The sequence below is a fragment of the Larus michahellis genome, chromosome 1, assembly GCF_964199755.1.
Source record: "Larus michahellis chromosome 1, bLarMic1.1, whole genome shotgun sequence".
NCBI lineage: Eukaryota > Metazoa > Chordata > Aves > Charadriiformes > Laridae > Larus > Larus michahellis.
In genome coordinates, this window is record NC_133896.1 from 200,009,580 (window position 1) to 200,033,554 (window position 23,975).

The 23,975-nt window shown below is 37.9% G+C and overlaps 1 protein-coding gene across 2 annotated transcripts in view; it reads left to right on the forward strand.

Moving 5' to 3' along the window:
- Positions 1 to 2,269: 2,269 nt before the first annotated feature.
- The window catches only part of USP12 (ubiquitin specific peptidase 12), a 48,181-nt gene continuing 26,475 nt past the window's right edge, over positions 2,270 to 23,975 (forward strand). For both annotated transcript variants that reach the window (XM_074568775.1, XM_074568781.1), the window contains exons 1-3: positions 2,270 to 2,603; positions 15,073 to 15,153; positions 21,685 to 21,898. In XM_074568775.1, coding sequence (XP_074424876.1) covers positions 2,556 to 2,603; positions 15,073 to 15,153; positions 21,685 to 21,898 — 343 coding nt within the window. In that variant the 5' untranslated portion in view covers positions 2,270 to 2,555. The remainder of the gene's footprint in view (positions 2,604 to 15,072; positions 15,154 to 21,684; positions 21,899 to 23,975) is intronic.

Sequence of the window (23,975 nt, forward strand, 5' to 3'; positions counted from 1 at the left end):
AGTGCAATTGCTTTTTGTGTTACTGCTTTGGGGAGACAGTATGCTGTCATATTTTCTTCATATCATTTTCTGAAGACTTCGTCCACTCTGTATTGTACAGGGGTATCTCCTGTAGTATGTCTGATTAATACTGTAAGGAACCGTATTACAGATGTATCTTGCAGTGTTGTATTTCAGTAAATGAACTGTTGGATAACTGAAGGTTTGACACTTCTAGCCAGCCAAATATCCGTTCTTGCTTTTTTGCGCATAAATGGCCAATCCACTTCTTTTGTTTCTATGCTTTCTCATTCTCCTGATGCTGTCCTCCCCCATGGTTTCTGTGGCAACAGTTTCTGAATGTAGTCATCCAAGAGGCATTCATTTTCTCAGCTACTATACTTTTGAAACATACACTTCTAGATCACTGGTATTATATAAAATAATTAACTGAGGATACTTCAGGTTGCAATAGAGTTCAGTTATAAGACTTTCTAAAGTCATATTCTTTATGTTTCAGCTGAAGGAAAATTTACTATTTCCATTAATTTAGTTGCTAAAGAGTATTTACTTCTGATGATCATGGAAAGTATCATGATTTAATCTTATAGATACTAAAATATCTTTTTTACAGTGAAAGGATGTGTTTATGATCTAGGCCTTATGTGGATAGACATTATTCTTTATAATAATGCAACTTGATCTGCTAGAAGTTTCCCATATATGAAAAAAAGATGGGGAGTGCCATTTCTTGTCAAGCATTGGAATGTGCTGCCCAGAGAAGTGGTGGAGTCACCATCCCTGGAGTTATTTCAAAGATGTGTAGATGTGGTGCTGAGAGACATGGTTTAGTGGTGGGCTTGGAACTGTTAGGTTAACAGCTGGACTCAACTATGTTAAAGGTCTTTTCCAACCTAAATGATTCTATATCCTAGCTAGCTTTATGCTTCTTTAATGTGGACAGCAACATCTTGAACGAGTCACCCAGATTTCCATTATAGTTCACAGATGAACAGGCGTATCTAGATAATTCATCTCATTCCCAAGTAGACACCTCAAGTAGTTGATGTGACTGCTCCACTGATCAGCTTTATTTTCCAAGATGTCTGAGGCTGGGGCATGCAAATCCTGGACTCGCGGGAACCAAAGAGCTGGTAATATAGAGACAAAGCAAGAAAAAGAAGAGAGGAATTCATAGGTACATGCCTCCCCATGCCTCTCTTCCTGGGAGGGACCCTAGAGGAACGGCTTTGACAAAACAACCACTGTTCAGATGTCAGAAGTCACTTTGAAGTTAGCTTGGCATTAGAGTGATTAAGCTGATAGAAGGCAAAAGTTTTCTTAGTTCTATTTTTTAATTTGCTTTTATCATTTGGCTACGAGTTATGTCTTTTCCGTCTCCTCACCTCCCCAAGCCACAAGGGAACTCCTTCCCTAGAAGCAGCTCAGCATTTGCATTAAAGAAACATTCACCAACTTCCCCTCCCTGCCCCCAACTCTTCCACTGCCAGCCCCAGCCATTGGATTTCAGCTCTGGGGCCACAGAAGAAAAAAAGAAAAGTAATGCCAGAGCCCTGACGGCAGCTAGAGAGGCCCCTGACAATCACCACTGTGCTCACAGAATGGTTCAGGTTGGAAGGGATCTTAAAGATCATCTAGTTCGTGAAAGGCCATGGGCAGGGACACCTCCCACTAGACCAGGCTGCTCAAAGCCCCATCCAGCCTGGCCTTGAACACTTCCAGGGATGGGGCAGCCACAGCTTCCCTGGGCAACCTGTTCCAGTGCCTCACCACCCTCACAGGAAAGAATTTCTTCCTTATATCCAATCTAAATCTCCCCTCTTTCAGTTTAAAACTGTTACTCCTCATCCTATAGCTCCACTCCCTGATAAAGAGTCCCTCCCCATCCCTCCTGTAGGCCCCCTTCAGGTAGTGAAAGGCCACAATAGGGTCTCCTGGGAGCCTTCTCTCACCCAGGCTGAACAGCCCCAACTCTCTCAGCCTGTCCCCACAGCAGAAGTGCTCCAGCCCTCTCATCATCTCCGTGGCCCTCCGCTGGACTCACTCCAACACGTCCATGTCCTCCCTGTGCCGAGGCCTCCAGAGCCGGACACCCCAGTCTAGGCGGGGTCTCCATGTTGTGGCGCGACGACCGGCGTGAGGGGGACGAAGCCGCACCTACCCGACCCGCTCCGGGCCGCGCACGCGCGTTTGGCGGCGCCGGGGGAGGTGGCAGGAGGGGGCGGAGCCAGCCCCGGAGCGGAGCCGGCCGGGGGGCGGGGGCCGGTGACCCGGCGGCGCTAGGGCCCGGCGGGAGGCGGGGCCGGGCTCGCGCGGGGCTGGCTGGCGCGCGGAGCCAGCGTCGGTGGCACCGGTGGGGAGCCGCGTCCTCGGGCGTTGGGGCTGTTAGAGCCGTTGGGGCCGCGCGCGCCCCGCGGCGGGCGCTGGCGGGGGCGCTGAGGGCCGCCCCCCTCGCCTGCCTTCTTCTGCCTTCCCTTCCCCTCCTACTCCCGCCCGGCCCAGCCCGGCTCCTCTCGGCTCGGCGCTGTGATTGGGCGGAAGATGGCGCTGGGCGGATGGAAATCCTAATGACAGTCTCCAAAATCGCCTCCATCTGTACCATGGTGAGTGAGTGAGGGGCCGGGGCGGCCCTCTCGCGCCCTGCCGGCTCCCCGGGGGTGGGGACGCGGGGCGGTGGACGGGGGCTGTGGGGCGGTGGCCCGGCGGTGGGTGGTGCGGGCGGCGTGGGGACGGGGCGGCGGGGAGGCGTCCCCGGCTGGGGAGCGGGAGCGCGGCCGTGGGCGGGGATCGGCAGCGGAGCCGGGTTAATCGGCTTTGGGAGACTCAGCCTTGGTGCAGACGCTGACGGGACTGGGTTGGGCTGCGGGCGAGGGGGGAATCCCGGCTGTGGAGGGGATAGTGCGTGGGGTTTGAGCGCGGCTTTGCCCCGAAGTGTGCCGAAAGCTGGCAGGGAGAGCTTTAGGACGTTGCCTCCAGTTCGGGGTTGCTTAGTACAGGGGAGTTTTTAGGGCAGGATTTCTAGAAGTGCCCTTCTCTTCCCGATCCAGTTCGGAATTGTCCCCAGCTCTCCGAGTACCTTACTCGTGTATTGGGGCTGTAATTGCCTTGCCTATTAGCAGGCGGGTGCTCCTCTGGTTACCCGGAAAAGTGTTGGCATCCCGCGTGATCTGGTCAGCCAAGCACGTTCCACCCGTTGGCATGTAATTTGACTTGTTTGCATCGATCCGAGTCCTGATAGGAGGCTTCTTCCAGTGATTGCTTTTTCATTACTCTCTCTCTTGATAAATTGGAGCTATAAGCAGATACACAGGTGTGATAAAGCTCTCAGGTTTTTTTAAAGAGGGGTGAGGAGCTCAGTAGATTCACTGATGGAGGAATGCTGAATTTAAGGAAGGAAATATCCATTAGTCAGTAGAAGTTACTGCTTGTCGTGGAAGAGATGTGTTGGTGGTTCGTAGATGAAGATCTTGCGTTTGTTGTCTTTTGTACGTATTCCACAGCCAAATGAATATTCCTGTTACCAAATCTGTTTCCGCAGGCGAAGGGAAGAGATGGTTAACAGGAAAAATGCACTCTGTCATCTACTTTCTTGATTTGCTGCATTGGGATTATAACATATCATAATGTGAAATAGTGGGAGATGCTTCCATTTTATATTGTTGGAAAATGATTTATGTTTTTCGTAAATCTTGCTGCAAAGAGGCTTTAACATCTCAGACATTTCACAGGTGGCTCATGAGAATTTTGAGTAATGTTTTTTCTGATGTGGGAGATCACATCTTTTTGTTTGGACTTGGAGAGTCTGACTTCTTGAATTCATGAGCTGTACGCAAAGATCTTTATATGGCCAAGTGTTGTAGGACATATACCATGTACTTAATGAGTTTTCATTATCTGAAGTAGTTAGATTTTAGGTTAGACTGCTGAGGAGTCAATGTGATTGATCCTTGAGCTAGGACGATCTCATTTTATTGCCATTCTAGCTAACGTGTTTTCACCCACAGTTGACCCACAAGAGGCCTTTGTGTCAGTGTTGGCCTCTTGATTTATGTCCAGTATGGGACCTCACTTTTCTGCTTCTGGACAGCATAGAAGTTGTAGGTCTAGACTGGCTCAGCAGCTAGTTTAACATTATTCTATATGTATGGTTTTTAGAAATTACATTATGTCATTAATGTTGAGGTCAACCCCAAACCAGTTTTTTCAACTAAAGATCTTCTTTTGATTAACTAAAGTGTCTATATCCATGAAGCTGAAATTCTGATGGCAATTAGTTATTATCTGTCCAATCATAATCATGTGCACCAAGGTGGATAAACTCCAGGCATAAGGTTTTTCCTGTGCCTTTATGATGCATGAACTGTGAGATGGGACAGCTAGCATAGGATACCTGCTGTAAAAGTTTTTTCAACACTTAGTAGATAATATAAGATTGTGCTTAAAAATATTTTGGTAAAGATAGTGTGAAGAAGCATGTGGTATTTACTGTGGAGTTGTTTAGAACAATGTGGTTATGGTCAGGCAGATCTTCTTGATTTTAACAAGAGTCATATACTCATGTTTAAGCATAAATGTTTGCAAAAAAACAAAAAAGGAATATAATTGGTGAGTAATAATATTTTTTTTCCTGGCAATTCTTCTTTGTGTCAACCCACTGTTTGATGAACTGCCAGACAACTTCCTAAAAATTCTTACAAGTTTTTCTTGCCTTTCCCTGTGCCTCTTACAAGAACTCTCAGGCTGTTGCTTCTTTTCTTGTGTTTCATTAGTACAAAACCAGCAACAGGCAATTTTTGTCAAGAGACAGTTTGTGCCTACACAAATCTAACAGACACGTACACTTATAATCTGCAACAGAGCAGTTTGGAACTATCTTGAAGAAGCTCTTCCATCGCATTCCTGTGTTTCATGACTTCCTTTTTTATATCCAAATTCAAGTTTTGCTTGTACGACTCACTTATATTTTATGCATCTTATCTTTGTTGTTCAAGCTCTGAATATTAGAAAGCAATATATTACATTTTACAGTACTGTCAGGTAGCGTGGGTACACTGAAGAGTGATTTCCAGTATTTTTAGTTTGTTAGCCACAGTGCCTTTTGAGATGATCTTACGAGAGCACATTCTGTCTACAAAGAGATGGTTCTTTTGTATGCTTCGTTAGTTCTTTGATCCAGTGTTCCTACTACTGGTGGCAGAGCTCTTCCCTTAGTACTGCCTCCTAGCGTTGCATCCCTTTGAGCTTCCTTGGACTTTGCTCTACATCACCACTCCCGTGGTTCCTTGTGCTGTAGTAAGTCGTAATTACATGGCTGGAGATTGTGGAAAAGCACTGGAAAATACCTTTCCCCTTGAGTGGTTTAGGGTTTAGCCACTGTTCTTGTTGCAAAATGGATGAGGTTAAAAGTGTGTGGTCTTTTTTTTTTTTTTTTTTTTAATGTCTTTGCAGTAAAAGTAGAATTTGGTCTTTTACCCTCATCCATGCATTAAACTGCAGACAAAGTCTTACTTGACTGAATTATATGGGGTTTTTATGCATGGCTGAGAAGTGGTAAAGTAACCTGTGCTAACTGCAATGATGATGTGCCCCAAGCTATACTCACCATAAAATAGAGATTGAACCTAGTACTTCTGACTTTTGCTTCTGTTGTCTAGAATTCAGCAAACACTTGCCAGCAGTTGAAAGGTATCAAGTCTTATAGTAGCTGAAGTAAGAAGATAGAAATTATCTTTGTACCATAAAAGCTACAAAAAGCTACAAAGACGACAATTTCAGACATACAGAAGTTGTAATGGTAGTAGTACTTGTTTTTCAGTGTTTCTTCTAGAAACTGGTTGATTATGTTAGCACAACCTGAAAAAGTTTAATGAAATTTAAAAATTATGTTAATCTAGAAGCTGTAGCATTAGACATTAAAATCCTTTCTTCATGTTTCAGGTATTTGTCTATATGTTCCCTTCTCTATCCGCCAGTTTAACATCTTATATGCAGGGTCAGTGCCACTGAATGTCTTCAGTGATCCATTCAGCCCCCCAACACTGGTATTGAAAACACAGTTCGTAGCTAGATGTGGCTTGTATGATGTAACAGTGTGTTCTGCATGAGAAGTCAGTGCATATCTTACAATCAAAATTTTTGTTTGTTTTTGAAAGAAGTAAGACTTGTGGAATCATGCTGAATGGCTGGCTGTTGTCCTTTTCCTGCCTGTCCCCTGCCTAAGGGTATTGTCACCAGTATGCTTTTGCCTGTTTCAGTCACATTTGACAAGGGTGAAGAGGTCTTGGAGGTACTTAAATTCAAACAAGAACGTGGGGGGGAAAAAAGGTGGCTTATAAGGAACAGACCATGAAGTGCCCAGCTGAGGGAAGGCTGCAGTGCACCTACCTCAGATGTCATAGCAGAGAGGCACTATAAAAACACTTAATTGCATGACAATTGTATAACTAACTGTGAGATAGGTATACATACATGGACTTCATTACTGCTTAGGGTGTTACTTGTTTACAATAGGGTTTTCAAATCTGCACTTCATGTAAATTGATGCTTGCCAGTGTTTGCAGTCAGCCAGAAATGGCTGTGATGTACACACTCCTGTTCCTTCTAATTGCACTGTCTCCTCTGAAGCACAAATTATAATACTTAAACATTAATTGATGATCAGGTTAACAGATTCCACAGGAAAATGTACAGAAGACTCATGCTGGAAGAAGTGAGAATTGAGAGTTACAGCAAGAAAAGTTGTGGGAAAACATAGCTTCAAAGTGAGGAGGTGACAGGGAAAAAAAAAAAAAAGCAGAGGAGGAGAGGACTAAAGTAGCACAGAGAAAACAGCAGTGTTATGGTGTTCCTCTATCCAGCTGTCTGACTTGCTTATGTAGCAGGGTTGGCAAGAAGGAACATGTGCTATGTCTCAGCCACTGCATTTCAGTCTGGCATCATGACCTGAATCTGCCTTGATCAGTGGACTGGAGTGTTCAGGCACATGTTCTGTTGTGGTGATTCTGTTGCAAGCACATGAAATTTTGGAGAAGTATGTGTTACACAGTTGTGGTAAGAGCTTAAACCACAGTAGGGAGGTTCACTCATCTGTTGGAGTTCTTATCAGGAGAATATTTCATGATAAATATGACACTAAGACCCAAGCATGATTGTAGCATTGATCATAATAATTTTTGTAGATGTAATATGCTACAATATGGTAATAAAAGATGAGCCTGTACATTTGCTCTTTAAAATACTAGGTTTGTGACACTGCTTAGTATGCTAATTAATTTAGACAAATTTGTTTTAAATTTACATCAAAATGTGAATTTGACTGTAATATAAAACAAATGTCAAATATGAGACACGATTTAAAAAATCCTGAAGTTGTCTAGCTGTAAAGCAGTATTTTTACCAGCACAGAGAATTATTTAGTTGGCATATAACTTGGTTGGATAATTTCAATTACATAGATGTTCCTTTTTACCTGTATGTGTACATATATTCATCTTGCAAGTTCTAAGCACGAAGAAACAATGGACTACAAACTTGTGCTCTAGTCTTGCAGACAGAATTCTTAGCTCTGTCAGCGGGAATAACTGATCCTATTACTAGAAAATCTTGAATGCTTAGATAAGTCATTTATATAGTCTTTGTATTTACTTTTTAAACTACTGAAGCAACTAATTTGCATTGACACTTATAGGAAAGATTCTGTAAAAAAAAAAAAAAAGTGGTAAAAGGATGTCTGTCCATTAATTGATATTGTCTACTTTTCTCTTTCAAATTTGTTGAAGGGAAGAGGTGTATAAAAGCCCTGTATAGGGGGGTAACTTTGGCTTTCCTAGCTTAGGAAGCTTGCTAAAGTTAAATGCTTTTAACAAATTATTTTTTTCAGTAAGGTCTACCTGATCTTTCAGTTGAGGGGGAAAAAAATAAATATCTATATCTTTTTGTAGTGTAGGACCAGAGTGGTGTATTAACATAAATAGACCAGAAATGGAAAGGATTTTTAATATATTTCATAAACTCAAATTCTTTTTATAATCCCATGAAAATGGGAAATTATAAAAGCAACATAGTTCTTTTTATGAAACAGGAATTATGCAGGTTAAAAAAGCATGTGAAACACACCACAGTGTGCAGTTCATCAACAAAAGAGGTTGAGAAAATGTGTCCTTTTTTTCTCTCCCTCTGCATTTTGGGTGATTAGGTAAGTCTGATTTTTCTAAAAGATGAATATAATGTTTATAAATGTACTTTTTAGGCAGTGAAAGATTTCTAAAGTCACCATCATATCCTCTTTTAAATACATCTCACAGACTTCCTGTCTTGTCTGATAGTGTAATTCAACCTTTAACTAAAAGTCTTTGAAGGTAACAGTTTTGATCCTTTGGGACCCCACTTAATAAGTGTCATTATGAGATGTGTTGCACTGATGCTATTGAAAATCCATCTGATCAGAGGAAACTGAAGCAAAGGCACCTGATATCATAAACAGCATTCCCCCAGGAATTTTCTGGAATTATATAGTATAAATACGATTTATCTTGTTTGCAGTATTTTAGGTTTTAGCAGCATGATTTCATTCTGTATTGAGCAGGTAGTAGATAAAGTCCATGTCAAGTCTGGCACCAATTGGGGAAGAATTGTAGAAGTATCATTATGTCTTTTCATGTTTTGAAGATCCATTCTATGAAAAAGACAAGCCCAAAGCCTTAATTCTCCAAGTCTCAGCCTCATAGAATCATAGAATGTGTTGGGTTCGAAAGGATCTTCAAAGGTCATCTAGTCCAACTCCCCTGCAGTAAGCAGGGACATCTTCAACTAGATCAGGTTGCTCAGAGCCTTGTCAAGCCTGGTCTTGATGAGGCTCTGAGCCTCATATGTGAGCGTAACTTATCTTTGACTTCAGTATTTGAAACAGAAGGAAGTATGACTATTATCTAGTTGCTGTGAAGAAAAATAGTTTGTGTTTGCTCAGTGGGGCTCAAAAAGATGGGTGTGGTAGACATACCAAAAGTGAAGAGAAGGTAATTTTGTGCTATGCTGTTGTTCTCCTTACCCAGGCAGAGATGGTTTTGCTTTGTACTAAATAAAAGCCCTTTTGTCTTAGCTGCCCATGATTAGAATGTACAGGACTGTGTCTTAAACTAATTAGTTAAGAAAATAACGCTATTTGTAAGTATTTGAAAAATATGAACAGAAACTATCCAAATATTTCATAGTTAGGTTATCAAGTTGTGTATTACTAATGTGTTTTCTATTGCAAGTAAAAGAACAGCAAGGATTATTGAATCCCACTCAGCATATTCCATTTCTGCTTCCTGGGCTAGAAACAGTATGCATTTCCATTTTGGTTAGCCGTTGAAGCACCAGATATAAACTCATTTAATATAGCCATTCTGTTTGTTCTTAATCCTGATTCGTATAAATACATGGAAAAGTATGAATTCACGTGTTCTGGTAAAACATAACTGGAAGAGTAGAATTATGTATTTCTTCTTTAGCAGAAGATTCCATCAGTCACATTGCATTAGTTAGTGTAGGCTATGACATTCTGTATACTTTCACTAGTGGCACAGACAAGGAAGAATCTTCTAATACACGGCAAAAAAGGTGAAAAAACTAGTAAATGAATGCTTCTATACTGACATTTATCTTTGCCAATTATAAATAATTAAATTAATTTTAGACTTGTAATGTTTTATTCTTGTTCAGGAAAACATTGCTATTCTTGGTTAGTGAGTTTCCCTTTTACTTGTAATGCCTTTCTGTCACTAGGAAGAATGAAAATTCTGTGTTGTGGGAGGGTTTTTGTTGTTTTTCACTTACCTATAGGTAAGGTCATGTTTGAAAAATTGGGCTTACATATACCTATGCAACATGGCTTAGTTATCTTTGTCGTTCCTTGCTTCTTGAGGGAGGTAGAGAGCATTGTAGGGAAGGATCTAGCATAGTACATGTGTGAAGGGAGAAATGGATTTTCAGAATTTTGACAACAAATTGAAGTCTTGAGATAAGAAATTTCTTTTAAATGTGAAAGTTTTGGTTTTAATCAGGGTATTTACAAGTCAATAAAGCTAGAGGATAAAGCTGTTACAGCAAACTACTGAAAAGATGACCCACGGAGTTATCAACTGGTATTTATTCTAGAAAGGGATAGATCAACCTCCCCCTACCCCACCCCAATAAGACTGACACCAGTATAATCTTCAAAGCACATTAGGCTGTTTGTGAATCACGTCTTTGTAAGATAAATGCTCCCTACTAGGGTGGATGATAACAACAAGGTAGGACACTTTAATTGTTTGCCTGCTTGCTGACACGCTTTTAGACAGTATTTTTAATGTATGGTGCCTTTTTTTTTTCTTTAGGCAAATGCTGGGTGCATTTTCATTAGTGTTTTAGTTCAGGTAAGGTGTGTGCAGTTCTGAAGAGATTCTCCAAAGCATCCCAATTTACCGTACTTTGGTTTGCATCTGGAGTGGTCTTAGAGCACACAAATTAGATTCCTCTTGGAAGAAACTGAATCAAGCAACATAGTTCAGCTGCAGCTGGTGTTCTGCCACAGAGCCAGCCTAGAACTAGTCTGTCAAAACCCCTCTGAAACCCAAAGTGTATATGTCAGATCATAAGCACCAACAGCTTTACAGATTGTCTCCAATTAGTTTATCCATATGTTAGCTGTTAGTGTGTGTCTCAGGAGTGCTAGTTCGACATGTAGCACCACCATAGTGTGACCTCTGAGGCAGTGAGAAAAGGCAATGATAAAAGTGGAACGGGCTTTGAACAGTACTATTGCTTTAGCAAGTGAAAAACTAAACAAACACAAAACCAGATCATAAGTCTGGACTTTATTTATTTTTCTCCCCTTTTCCATTGTAATGTACTGTGTCAGGGTTTTTTTTAGTTTATTTTAGAACTTTGAGGAAATGTGTATCTGTAAAACTTGAAAATCAGGAAAATTCAACTATACTTAATTAAAAGATACTACACTTTCCTCTCCCACTGTGTTTTCTGGGCTTTGATTCCAGTAAACTGAAATGAAACACTCATTTGTTAATGTTAAATGTGTTAATTTATAGAAACCTCGAGCTCTTTTGAAAATAATATTTGAGAAACTTAATTAAAGGCCTTCCATGGTTAACACGTATTCTTATCCCTTCCTTAAGAAATTAGCATCTAAGGAGATCGTTGATAAATCCAGTAATATAGCCTTTTTCTTTAACTTGGGTGAGATAAGCAATAAACATTCAACTGATTTTTAACGTGATTAAACTAAGATTAGTCATGATTTATCTCATATCAGTTTGAAGTCAAATATAGGATGAAGTGTATAGTAGTTCAGCTTTATACCTAACTTTTATTATGTGTGAGTCATTGATATTTTAACTTTGTTTCCAGGATCATTTTCAATAACAAGTAAAAGTTCAGCAAATCTTGATTTCATGTTGTGTTCTTGTGTATACACCTCAGTTACCAAACTTTCCACTTTATAAAGCTATATTGTGTTAACTATGACAAATACGTGTTCTGTATGCCTGGATAATTATCTCTGTGCTGGAAGGAGGGTAGTGTAAGGCAGTGTTTGGGGACATAGAGGTTTTATACTAATATGATGCAAAAACTGGTAAATGCCAGTACTATTGCAATATGAGCTTTTTTGTACTTCTGTTGTGCCTCTGTTTCTTCCCACTTCTGGGAAATGACCTCGTACGCTTCTGCTCAGGAGGGTAGGGAAACTGGAGGTCAGTGTACTGACCAAAGTTGATGATGTTCCTTTCTGTCCCCTGCACAATGTCAAAGCCAAGTTGCTGTGTGGGGACTGAGCACCTATTTTATGAGTTGTTCAGAAAGCCCCCAAAAAAGAGATACTAATTTTGGGATCTTCCACATTCCAGTTAAGTGGCGGAGGAAGAAATTCTATACTCTGCAGCATACATCACAGACTGAAATCTCCCAAGTCTAGATCCCAAGTCCTGTAAGTCCATCTTGGCTGATGAAAAGAGATAGACTCCACTACTGCCTTAAACCTCTGCTGTCTTGTTGTCCAGAAGATCATATGGTACCATGATAATTGGTGGTGTCAGCAGTGCTTTCTCTCTGCATCTGTATTTGCATAATTGGAGAGTCAGCTGGGACTGTGTACTTCAATGCTGAATGGGAAATGTTTTATAGTGAGGGATAGTTAGGTTTTAAAATAGCTTTTATGGGTCAGATGTGAACATGCATTTCCAGCTTTGCTCTCTGCAACCAGCACACTGTGCACAGTATAAATGATTACTTTAGGGGCAGGAATAACATCCTTTATGACAGACAAAGAGAGACCTGTAGAGGAAAGTCTAAGTAGCTTGAGGGTTTTTATATTGGTGTAAAACATCCATGTTGGTTTGTAGTAATAAAACATTCATAAACAACTGCATTCAAACATAGGTAATGCCCTGCTTTGAAATCATGTGAAAGTCTAAGCCTTGAATGAAACAGCCTTGAATAATCAGAAAACCAAAACAATATTGGAGTATCTTAGCGGGTCTGTCTCATTGCCAAGTCAGGATCTTTATTGTGCTGGAAAACCAAATGCAGCGTAGAAGTCTTTACAAAACAGAAACATCAAAGTTTGTACCATAATATTCTTCCTTCCAAAGATAGAATAAAGCAGTTACTCCACCGTAGCTTAGAAAAGAGAAAGAATTTCCTAAAAGTCTGCTCTTGAATTTATTTATTTTAAAGAAGTAGAGATTTTAACAATAGGATAAAAAGGCCTCCACAGTTCCTTTTTTATATAGTTTATTTGTAAATAATATCCACCTTGTCAGAGTTCATGGGTATATTTTAATAAGGCTGCAAATTAAATATTCAGAAGTTGTGGAGTGCGTTAAATGAGGTTTTGTACCCCTTTTCCTTACCACCAACATCACCTTTTGAGAACAGCTGCTGAAGTAGTAAGCCCTGCAGCCAAATCCCCAGTAAAGGAGAGGCTTTATCGTACTGGAAAATTGCAGGGGATATGACCGATGAAAAAGCAGCTCGGGCCGTGTTGTGAATGGAGCAGAGCGGTACTGTCGCAAGTGTGGAGTTACAATATCTTTTGCTCTTGTTAAAGTTGTTACCTCCTCATGGGCCTTTGACCACTTGTATCCAGTTTCAGAACTACTAAGCTAGATTGTGTAATCGTACTTAAGTTCTGCAGTACCACAGTCACGTCATGAGATACCACGAAACAGAGTTTCATTTTAATTTTATACATTTTGAAACAGTCCTGATTTTAATTCTGTCTCCCTCCCCCGTCTGTAATTAATCTGTGAAATCCTGCGTACTGTTTTTAATGCAATTTTTAATTTTTATTTAATTTTATTGTTGTAATGTCCGGAGCTATTTGCTACATCTTTGGTGTAAAGAAACAACTTCTTGGGAAGGAGTTGCATCAGTTTTTAAGATTCTTTCCTGTATACTATGTGCTATTTTAGCTTCAGTTAAGCCTGATTTTAGACTGGAATATTTATGCTCATGTATTAGTTGATAGAGGAGATATGTATATATAACGCAATCAGTGTAAGAGCTCATAGAAACAAGCTAGTTTTATTTGTTCTCTGAATTTTCCAGTGTAGAGGTTTTTCTGTCTCTAAATAAAAAGCCTCTCTTTCTTTTGAAACTCAATGTTTATTGCACCATTTCATTCAACAGTCATTGGTTGGAAGCACAGAGTAACAAAAGTTACCTTCTCTGACTTATTTTTGAGGATCAGACCCAACAGATTTGTTGGGCAAAGGCTGCAGCATTTGTAATGCACACCAACACTAGCTGTACTGTGCTGTTTTTTAATATTACAAAGTTCAAGGTATTTAACAAAGCACTTTGAACATTTTATATTTTCAGTGTAAGGCAGACAGACCAATCTCTTTGCTTCTTACAAACAATTGGCATTTCTTAACCTTTTCTGAAATGTGCTACACAGTATGAGAATCACACTTGTTAAGAGGAGCTCACCATTTGGCCTTGTATCACCTGCTTTGCAATACTGTATTAATGCAATTGTTATTAAAGAAGATCTGCTCTGAAAATAGTAAATACAGTACATCAAAAGAGTGTAATTGCATGAAAACACATGAAAATTATATAACTTTGAGGTGTTTTTGAACAGAATGAATTTGGAAACACATATCTCTAAGGTATTTTGGATTTTGTTGGAATAATTTTCTGGTGGTAAAGGAGTGTTAGGTTCTTTATTATAAGTATCTAAGTATTAAGTTATGGCACAGAAGACTTGCTGTCTGCTCTAAGACCTGTGTGTAATGATTTTTGTGGACATTCTAAGCATCCTGAGAGTGCAAATCTAACAGAGAGCTCAAAGGACCAATTTTTCTGCATTCATGGCTAATATTATCCTGCCTACAAGCTTGTCTTCACATTAAGCAATAGAGTAACAGAACAACTTTGTTTAATTTGCCATGTACAATTGTTGAGCTGGGTCACAAACTCCACTTTCTTCCCCCCCTCCAAAGTACAGACAGGAACATGTTTCATCTGTTTTCAATATTTAGTATCATTTATTTTTGTTTTCCTCCCTCCTGACTAGAGAGCTTCAGTGAGGGAGAGCTGAAGATACTGGTTTGGTGTTAGCAAGGTCTGTAGTTGTGAGCAGGGTTTTGTTGATTGGTTTTGGTGTTTGTTCTGTTGGTTTCGTTCTCTCCCCCCCGCATAAATCAAAATAAATCAAAAAGTGTTTGTTTGGCAACTAAAACATTTGCCTGAGCTAAATGGACAGTATGCAAATCTAAGAATTAGGATTGAAATATGATGTGAAAAGCATTACTGTGTCTCAGTACCAATGATACAAAACATAGCTCATTCTTGAACAACAGCTCTTTGCCCCAGATGTCTGCTGTGGCCAGACTTATACTTGTGACTGTGTTTTAGATGCCTCTGACGTGTATGAGCTGCCACCTATGGCTTCAGTTACTGATTTTACAATTTTCAGGGTCAAGTCATTTATCCTTGCCAAAAAGCTTTACTTCTTTTTCTCAACTAGTTAAATTCACTGTCTGCATAGTTGCCACACTAATATTTTACTGATTTTGATTTTTCTAGGGCGCCAATGCCTCAGCTTTGGAGAAAGAGATTGGTCCGGAACAATTTCCAGTCAATGAGCACTATTTTGGTTTGGTTAATGTAAGTTTCAGTCCGTAACTACATTGCTTTGAAATGCCACAAGTGTATTTGTTAAATTATAAGACTGCAACGGAGTACATAAATATTTTGCTGAAAGATGTAGTAATTGAATATGTATACTTCTTGAAATGTGTTTCAATATTCAGTGTATCCGTTGATACATGCTACTGAAATAATTGTTGAAATTGGACTGTGTTTTTAATACTTTATTTCATTTTACTAATTGTAGGGTATTTTTAAATCACTTTCTTGCTATTAAAATGTATAAGTCTTTTGAAAAAGCTGTTTAAAATGTGTAGCTTGTAGTTCATAATAAGTGAATAAATACAGTAAAAGAAAAAAAATGTGTGAAAGACTGTCGATGATATGAAGTGTTCGCATCTGATATTTGTATTAAGATTTAAAAAAAATCCTGAGCCCAAAGGGGAAAGCAATCGTGGAAAAAACATACTGAATTGTTCAACTCAATCATTAGTTTTAAGGAATAATTTGCATATAATTTCTGGTATTACCCATGAAAAGTATATCTTGTTAGAAATTGCATTATTCTGTCTAAAATGAAATATTAAATGATTTTCCGTATTGGGGCTTCAGAAAGTACATATTTAAACCAAGCTGATTTAACAAGAGCTATCATCTTCCTTTTCTTAATGAAACTAATTACTTCTAATGCTTTCCTGCTACTATAACATATGTCTCATCCTCTAGGTGCATAGCACTGACATGGTTCAGGAGTCTGCAATCCCAGTATGCGCTATGCAGTCACTAAACACTCTTGCTGATAAGCTAATTTACATGCATCTCAAATGCTATTAGTAATTTTTTCCTTTGTCGTGAAAGCTGAAATACCTTCAAAATCATGTGTTGTTTCTCTGAAAAGAGGAAATACAGTAGTTTGTTAATACTCATTGTTAGTTCTATAGCAGAATTTAGGCTTTCCATCAAAGCTGCTGTTATAGTTTTTTCAAAACTGTTATTCTGTTGACAGATAACTTGTTTTTGTAATTTCTTGTCCAAGTCCAGAGAGGATTTGCTCATATCTCAAAATAGAATGAATATTGTTGCAGTGTTTATTTTCTGTGTACAAAATCTATTAAGGGTAACTTGTGCCTAAAATACTGGTTGATATAACTGCTGCCTCACTGTCCCTTTTTGAATGTATCCCCTGTTTTTGGCATTAAAATGCTTCTTCTAGAGAGAGGAAGAAAAACACAAAAGAAATACTTGAAAACTTGCAACATCTTTACAGTAATCTTAAACAATCAAATGTCTAAGTTTTTTTCTCAAGAGACTGGCACTTCTAAAAGCTTGTACTATAGACTATGGCAATGTGCAAAAAGCTTATGTTGTCTTGGCCTTGTCTTTTTATAACACTGGCATTTTTTTTTCAGCAGTGGCTTAGCTTAAGTCTTTGTCTTCCTCCTTTTCTATGGTACTATATGGTACTAACCACTTTGAGATTTTTAACGTCTTCAAATATGAGGCTTCTTGCTCAGATTAGCCCAAAATATAGGGAAAATAAAGTTTAAAAAAATAAAAAAAATCCAATATGAAGTGGCCCAAGCTTTTGGAATATCCAGAATGGTACTCTGGCTCCCCTTTCCTACTTGCTGTGTATTTGGAGAAAGAAACGTTGAACATAAAATGTGTTCTTGTTAATAATTAAACTTGTCCAGGAGTGGGTTATTATTTTCCACTAATGTTTTTCTTTGTTGACATTTAATAGGACTGAATATTTATATTATGAGCATATTAATGAGCTCAGGTCATCAAAACGTGCATTTACATTTCATTACAAAATCTGTTCTATTTTATGTACTTTATTCAATAGAAAAGACCAGTCTTTTAGCCTATACAGTGTATCTGTTATAACTGTAGTTGTATACATGTATTACATTAAGACTTAACAGTAAAATTGTATTGTACACCTAAGTTTTACATATTTTGTACCCTTAAGAAAAGTTTTGATAAAAGACAATCTTCCTAATATATAATGAATGTCAACACATTCTGGCTTTCTGTAGTCCAGAGGGAGTAGGCAATTTGAGGAGAGAACTGTCTTTAAGTCATTGTCCTCAACCATACACATAAGAGGGAGGCAACTAAGGTATCTCTTAACTTTCTGTGTAGTACAGGAATGTTGCTTATTTTAGCTTCAAACAATAAAGTTTTATGGACCAAACTTCTTTGAATTGTAACAAATTGTGAAGTGGGATTCTGTTACACCTACGGCACATTGGTGCTGTGTTTTTCACGTACGGTGGCTGGCTAAGGAAATTCAGTCATATTGTTGCTTGGATGGTTATCAGATCCATTATACAGATTGTGTTTACTAACACAGTATGAATATGCCATAAATGTGTAATAAGCTTGCAGAATTTAAATCTACCTGGAAACGGAAAGGTAGTGACATCTTCATTAGCAAACTATGGCCAATGGCCATTCAGAAAGAATAACTGAGCTAATGATAATTAAAAGAAATATTAGTTAATTAGATAATAAAGATTTCTATCTTTAGCGATAGAAATCACAGTGAAGATAGAAATCATAGTGAAGTGATAGAAATCACAATTTATGCCTTCATTGATTTCTGTAATTGTTTTATAGCAATTACAAGAAGTGAAGCTCTTAGAGTTCGTTAACATTTACTGCTAAATTTTTCTAATTTGTTTATCGATTTTGTTTGTCCTAACTATGTCCAGAGTAATGGAAAAAATGGAGATAATGTGGAAATCAATAGCTCTCTGCCAGTTGTGTGATAGCTAGCCATTTGAGATGTCTGGAATGCAGGACAGAATTTCAGATAAAGATGACAATTTTGAAAGAGAGATCTGTCAATTGTAAACGTAGTGTTTATCTAGAGGTAGTGTAAAAGAAGAGAAGGCGGAAACACTGTCTCATCTCCTCTTCAGCTTTGTGGCAGAATCTAGGGATTATTCAGAGGATGCGCTAATAGAACAATTTGAGAGGTAAAAGAAGAATTAAGAAAGGGCAATTATGGGAAGCATATGGAAGACCAGATGGTTGATGGGATGTTTGATTCTGTCAGACTAAATGGAAAATTCAGCTTACTCTTGAAGGAACAATACCATTCACTAAATCAGCAGGAAATATTCAAGATACATGATAAGATGAAAATGTTATTAGTATGATGTCCCATGCACATGGACAATCAGGAACATCCCAGTCTCCCTGTCATTCTTTCCCTCTACGGCGCAGTAATGCAAATTATTCAAATCAACGTGCTTCACAAGTTAAATCAATGATTTTATCCAATAAATATGAAATAATTAACATTTTTAATCTCATAAGAGCTACTCTGGTACCTCTTCATCGGTTTACCAGACTTCTAGAGCAGAAAGTTTGCTTATTCAGTCTCTTGCAATGGGTGTGTGTTTTGGAGAAATCCTATTTACTGATGTGGCCCATTGCAACAAATAAAGTTGTCAGAGCTGCCAGTGCATCAGAGCTGGGAGGAATCCTAGTGCTGCACAAAGACAGTGTTTTAAGCAGATCTAAGTTCTTTTAGACCTCTTGTTCATTTTTGTAGGTCTGTGTGGTTCAACATCAAAGGTTCTTCCCAGTAGTATGCTGCATCTCAAGAGTAAACTATAAGGCTATAAGGCTTAGTGAGTGTGTGGTGGTCTTGTTGCAACTTTCCTGACTGTGTCGTTTATTTTTTTTTTATTTCCACACAGGTTTGGGTGTTGTTTGGGAATTTAAAAAAAAAAAAAGAGGGGTGTGCAGTGTTTTTGTGAAAATAAATAATCTGATTTCTCAGAATTTAGAACAGAAGAACAATATAAACTGAAAAAAGAGAAAATTTGTTTTTTTACTTTTCTTAAATATGCACATCTTAAGGTGGTCCGCACAGAAACAAGGAGGCAAGCAATAAACCGGTTGAAAACATGAGTTAAAATAACTCTGCTGTATATGGTCTCTATTACATCTCTCTGAACGAGATAGAGGAGTTTCACTATTCTGTACAGGCTGACAGTTTAAGATACAAAATTACAATGATGGTCTTTATTATAGTTTTCTACTGTGCTTCTGAGGCAGTGCTAACTGTAAAGTGAGGGGACAAGGAAGGTGTCTGTTGGCCAGGTTAGCAGGAGAGCAGAGTATTGAAGAAGCAGAATTTGAAAGCAAAGAATAGGCGTTCAGTAGGTGGCGGGAGGATGGGGAGACTGGAGCACGGTCTTGGGTGTTTTCTAAATGGGGGGTGTGCTTTTGTATTGGAGTCAAAGCTGAGAAGTAAAGTAATAATGGTGGTAAGACCAGTGTTTTTTCATGTAGCAAATTCCCTATTTACTTAGTCTGGAAACCTCCCCACCTTTTCCCCCTTGTTTTTTAGTAGAGGTACCATTATAATTTTTTGATGATTGGAAGCTTTTATTTTGAAAAGATTTTAGGTTTTGAAGCAATGAAGACTGATGCTTTAAGTATAAAACAAATGTGAACTAATTAAATTTTCTTCAGGAGTTTGTTTTCAAACAGTCTTCTGTTGCCTACTGTCTTTCTGAATTTTGTTGAGGAAAACCTTTTATGAACTTAATCTGCTTGCTTTTATTTCCTACCCACAGGCATGTAGGTTAACATACATTCATATTAAATTAATCTGAATTTTGTTCAGTGTTCTGAGTTCTCTGTTGCTTTATATTTTGGTCGTCTCTCACTGCATGTTTGCCATTCTAATTAATTTATCATCAGATTGTTCCTTTTTAAAATTGGAATGTTATGAAATTTCTAATTTGCTGCCTTTTCATCTTTTGACACTTGCTGTAGAAATTTTATCACTTTTCCCATTCGATTTAATTTTAAGAACTTTCTTATCATTTTAATGTGAATCTCTTTTTATGGCTATTTTTAATTATAAACTCATAAATAGTTAGCTTACAATATTAAATGTTTTGACATAAACTACTGTGTGATTTCATCTGCTTCCTTTAAGGAAAAAGCCCTGTTTTTTCTCTTAAGTCCATTGAGCTGCTTGAGTGCAGATTTGGACCACAAAGAAGCTAATATAAGCATTTTCCCTAGCTTAAGGAAAAAAAAAAGATGGACTTTAATTTCCTCACTTTTTAATATGGACATCTTAAAAGTAATTAATAATTTTTTTAAAATACACTTCTTTCTCATTCTTTGAGTGTGTCTTGTGTATTTGGAAAGTACTTCTTCATATTTCATTAATTTCAAATAAAGGAAAACAATTTACTTTCCAGTTTTGTGATTAAATTGCACGGTGCGCTTGTTTGTCATTGTCTTAATCAGGAGAGAGCAAAAAACAGTTACTTCCCTGTTATTCCTAAGATGTAAAAGCTTTTAGTTCTTTTTCTCTGTTGAAAGAACCTGCTCTTAAAATATCTCTAAATGCACTGGTTTTGCTATATAACAGTCTCCCCATCAAAATATAGTCTTAGAATTTGCTACCCGTATATGCTACTATCTTTATTTATTTAAAATGTAAATATGAACATTATTTTCACATTTTACAGAATGTGTGTAGTAGGTGCGTACTTCAATTTGCAGGTTGAATGACTGCAGCTGAAAGGTTGGATTACTTGCTGAGGGCCTTATAAAGATTTTTCTCACAATTTCAGTGTTAGATAATAGGTTTCACTGGAGGAGGGCAGCATAAAATTGAGAGTGGCTCATTGAGAGTGGCAGCTCATGATGCCTTCGCAGAGGTGAAGGGGAGGTTTGCAGCATTGGGGTGAGCTGGAGACAGTGTCAATGATCACAAGGCTCAAGTGCCTAAGAGCTGGAAAGAGTCTGGGGAAGAGGGACATCTGGAGTGTCCTGATACAAAGCGGGTTATGGATGCTTTTCTAACTGCCCCCTTTCAGTTCAGTGGCTTGCCTCCTTCAAAATGTGTGTGTCCAAATTGTGCAGTCTTTTCCTTTCAGTCTCGATTTGAAACTACCAACCGTGCCATCGCTTTGAATCCTGAACAAGCCGTGTTGTATTGTTTTAAGCAAACTCTGAATGCGAATCCTGTCACCCTAAAATGAGAACTGAAAATGTAGGAACAGGTTAAAGCAGTTATTTCTGACTTTGATCACAAGTAATAAGATTTGGAGAATCCAATTTCTGAAGTGTCTGAGAAGCTCTCAATTTACAGCTGAATTTCTTCACAGTACAAGATCATGCTGTGCCTGTTTTTTACTGTTGTGGCTGACTTGCTGTAGATGGATAGATATTTTTACCTGGACATATTTTAGGAGCTGTGACATTGGTGGTATTTGTTGAACATTGACCCAAGTAAATGCAAAATATGACTAATAAATTAAATTTAAAAGTGAGACAAAATCATATAGTATTGTTCAAGTTTACCTAGGTTTTTCTTGCATTTACTTACAGCGTACTTTTTAATCCTTGTAAAACAGAAGTACGGTGTACTATCTTAAAGTCAAGAAGAAATGACTTACAGAAAATTTGCCCCTGCTTATGCATTCTCTTATACTTTGGCTTTAATTTTACCTCTCTACAGTAATACAATGGAGACTAATAAATCTCTCTCTTATTTTATAGTTCGGGAATACATGCTACTGCAATTCAGTTCTTCAGGCACTTTATTTTTGTCGACCATTTCGAGACAAAGTCTTAGCATACAAGAGTCAACCAAGAAAAAAAGAGAATCTCCTTACGTGCTTAGCCGATCTCTTCCACAGTATAGCCACCCAGAAGAAAAAAGTTGGAGTAATACCTCCCAAGAAATTTATAACAAGATTACGAAAAGAAAATGGTAACTTTTTTTTCTTTTTCTTGTGTAATAATCATAGGAATTATGGTTTAATTCTGAAGATGACATAGCGGAATACCTACATATTTGTTATGCATGGAAGGTGTTCTTGGTCCTGCAGTAGAACAAAGAGGTGACCCTTATTCACCTTATAATTCTGGAGCCATTTTGAGGGAGAATCCTTGTCTCTCTCTCTTCATGTAGAACTGAGTGTATAGTCAGTGACTGCTTATGAAATTGCTTGCTAATTTTGCCTTTCTATGAATTGTATTTTTATAATCATAATTCACTCTAAAACTTTTGTTCCCTGTTTAAAAAACACATTACTCTCTGAATGGAGGAATCGGTCTCCTGAGTGTGTGGAAAGGACATTAAGACTTCCCTGCAAGAATCTAGCTTAAAACCCCACAAATTTTTAAATTCCATGAGAATTTCTGCAATACTTAGTTGACCTACTTTTTAAAGGATTAATAAATTTTAAAATCACGAAGTAGTTTTGGATAATTTTTTTTATTGTCATTGATATCCTAAATTTCAAGAGATTTCCAGAGATTTTAACCATTTCTTGTTTCTTATCTGCAGGGCTAATTAGTTGAAATGTTTTAGAAAATAATTCCATATTAAAATGTAAATGAAACCTTGTAATAATAACAAACTGTGTGAGGTACCATATTTAACACTGCTGCAATAGACATTATTACACTGTTGTATAGTCTCTCCAAGACTATATATGCAGACTAAAAAGGTGTTTAAATGTTATGATGAATATCTCTGTAGTGAAAACAAGAACTAAAGGAGTATAATGACATTTCTAATTTGAAGTGACCCTTCCAGCAAATGCACACCATGAGTTGTAATAATATTTTTTGAAAAAAAGCTTTCAGGTAATGTACAATCTCTTACCTATGCAGAATAGAAAACTGTCATTCAATTCTTCGGTAAGTATATTTGACTCAGTATGCTTGTATGTTGCTGAATTTATGGAAGTAGTTAATTATGTCAATGACTGTTGACTAACTATGACGAACGTGGAGAATGGTTCAAACGGAAAGCAGAAAGTAAACCACAGGAGCCATTAAGTTCTTTTTAGAAAGAGTTCTTTTTAATGCTTAATTATGTCATGATGTTAAAATTCTAAGCAGGGGAAGGCAATTGGAAAATCTTCATTAGAGAAATCAGATGTGAAAGTTCAGCTTTTGTTGGCTTTTGGATCTCTCTTAATGATGATACTTTCACCTTTTCTACAAATAAATGGCTAAATTGTCAGGCAGCGTAAATTGTCAGGACATCATATATGCTATGAAGAGCTTATTGTAAAGGTATACAATTTTGAGTTTTAAAGAAGAGTTAAAGAATCAGGTAGGTAAGCAACGCTGATCTAGATTCTATTCCAGTCAGTATCCAGCTATACCAGAGTGATGACTGAGAAGGTAATCTTAATGTATTCCAGACCACAATGCTGCTATTCCATCTTTATTTTCAAAGTCTGAATACAACATACATATATTAATGACCTTAAAGCTTAACTGACTGGGCAGCAGCTGCTGACTTGAAGTCAGCTGAAGGTATACTGTTATGTTTACTTAAATTTCTTCTAATCATAAAATGAACAATGTGTAGCTTTCATTCTGTTGTATTTAATGCTAATTTACTGACTGGACACATAGCGCTGAGAGGTCCATGATGTAACACTGTAAAGAATCTCTGAAATGTTTCACCTCAAGATACTTTTAGCTCTTGTTCTGCCTTGATTTACTTGATTAAATAAAGACCTTAATAGTTGGCTAGATTCAGAGTTGAACTTATTCTTACTTCTCTAAAATAGTGTAGTAGTTCATTAAATAAACTACTTGGTTCGTACTCGTGGCTGACCTATTGCATTACTTAAGCTGTTCAAATGATCTAGATCAGCATCCAATTCTCCTACTTTGCTAATAACTCAGGATTATTATTATTATTATTATTTTTCCTATTTGGAGTTTACTCCTGGATGCCATCAAGCGAATTATAGTAAAGCTTCCATGCAATCCCTGTATGGACTTCAAAACTTAAGCTTCAATGAATATCTTTGTGCTTCATC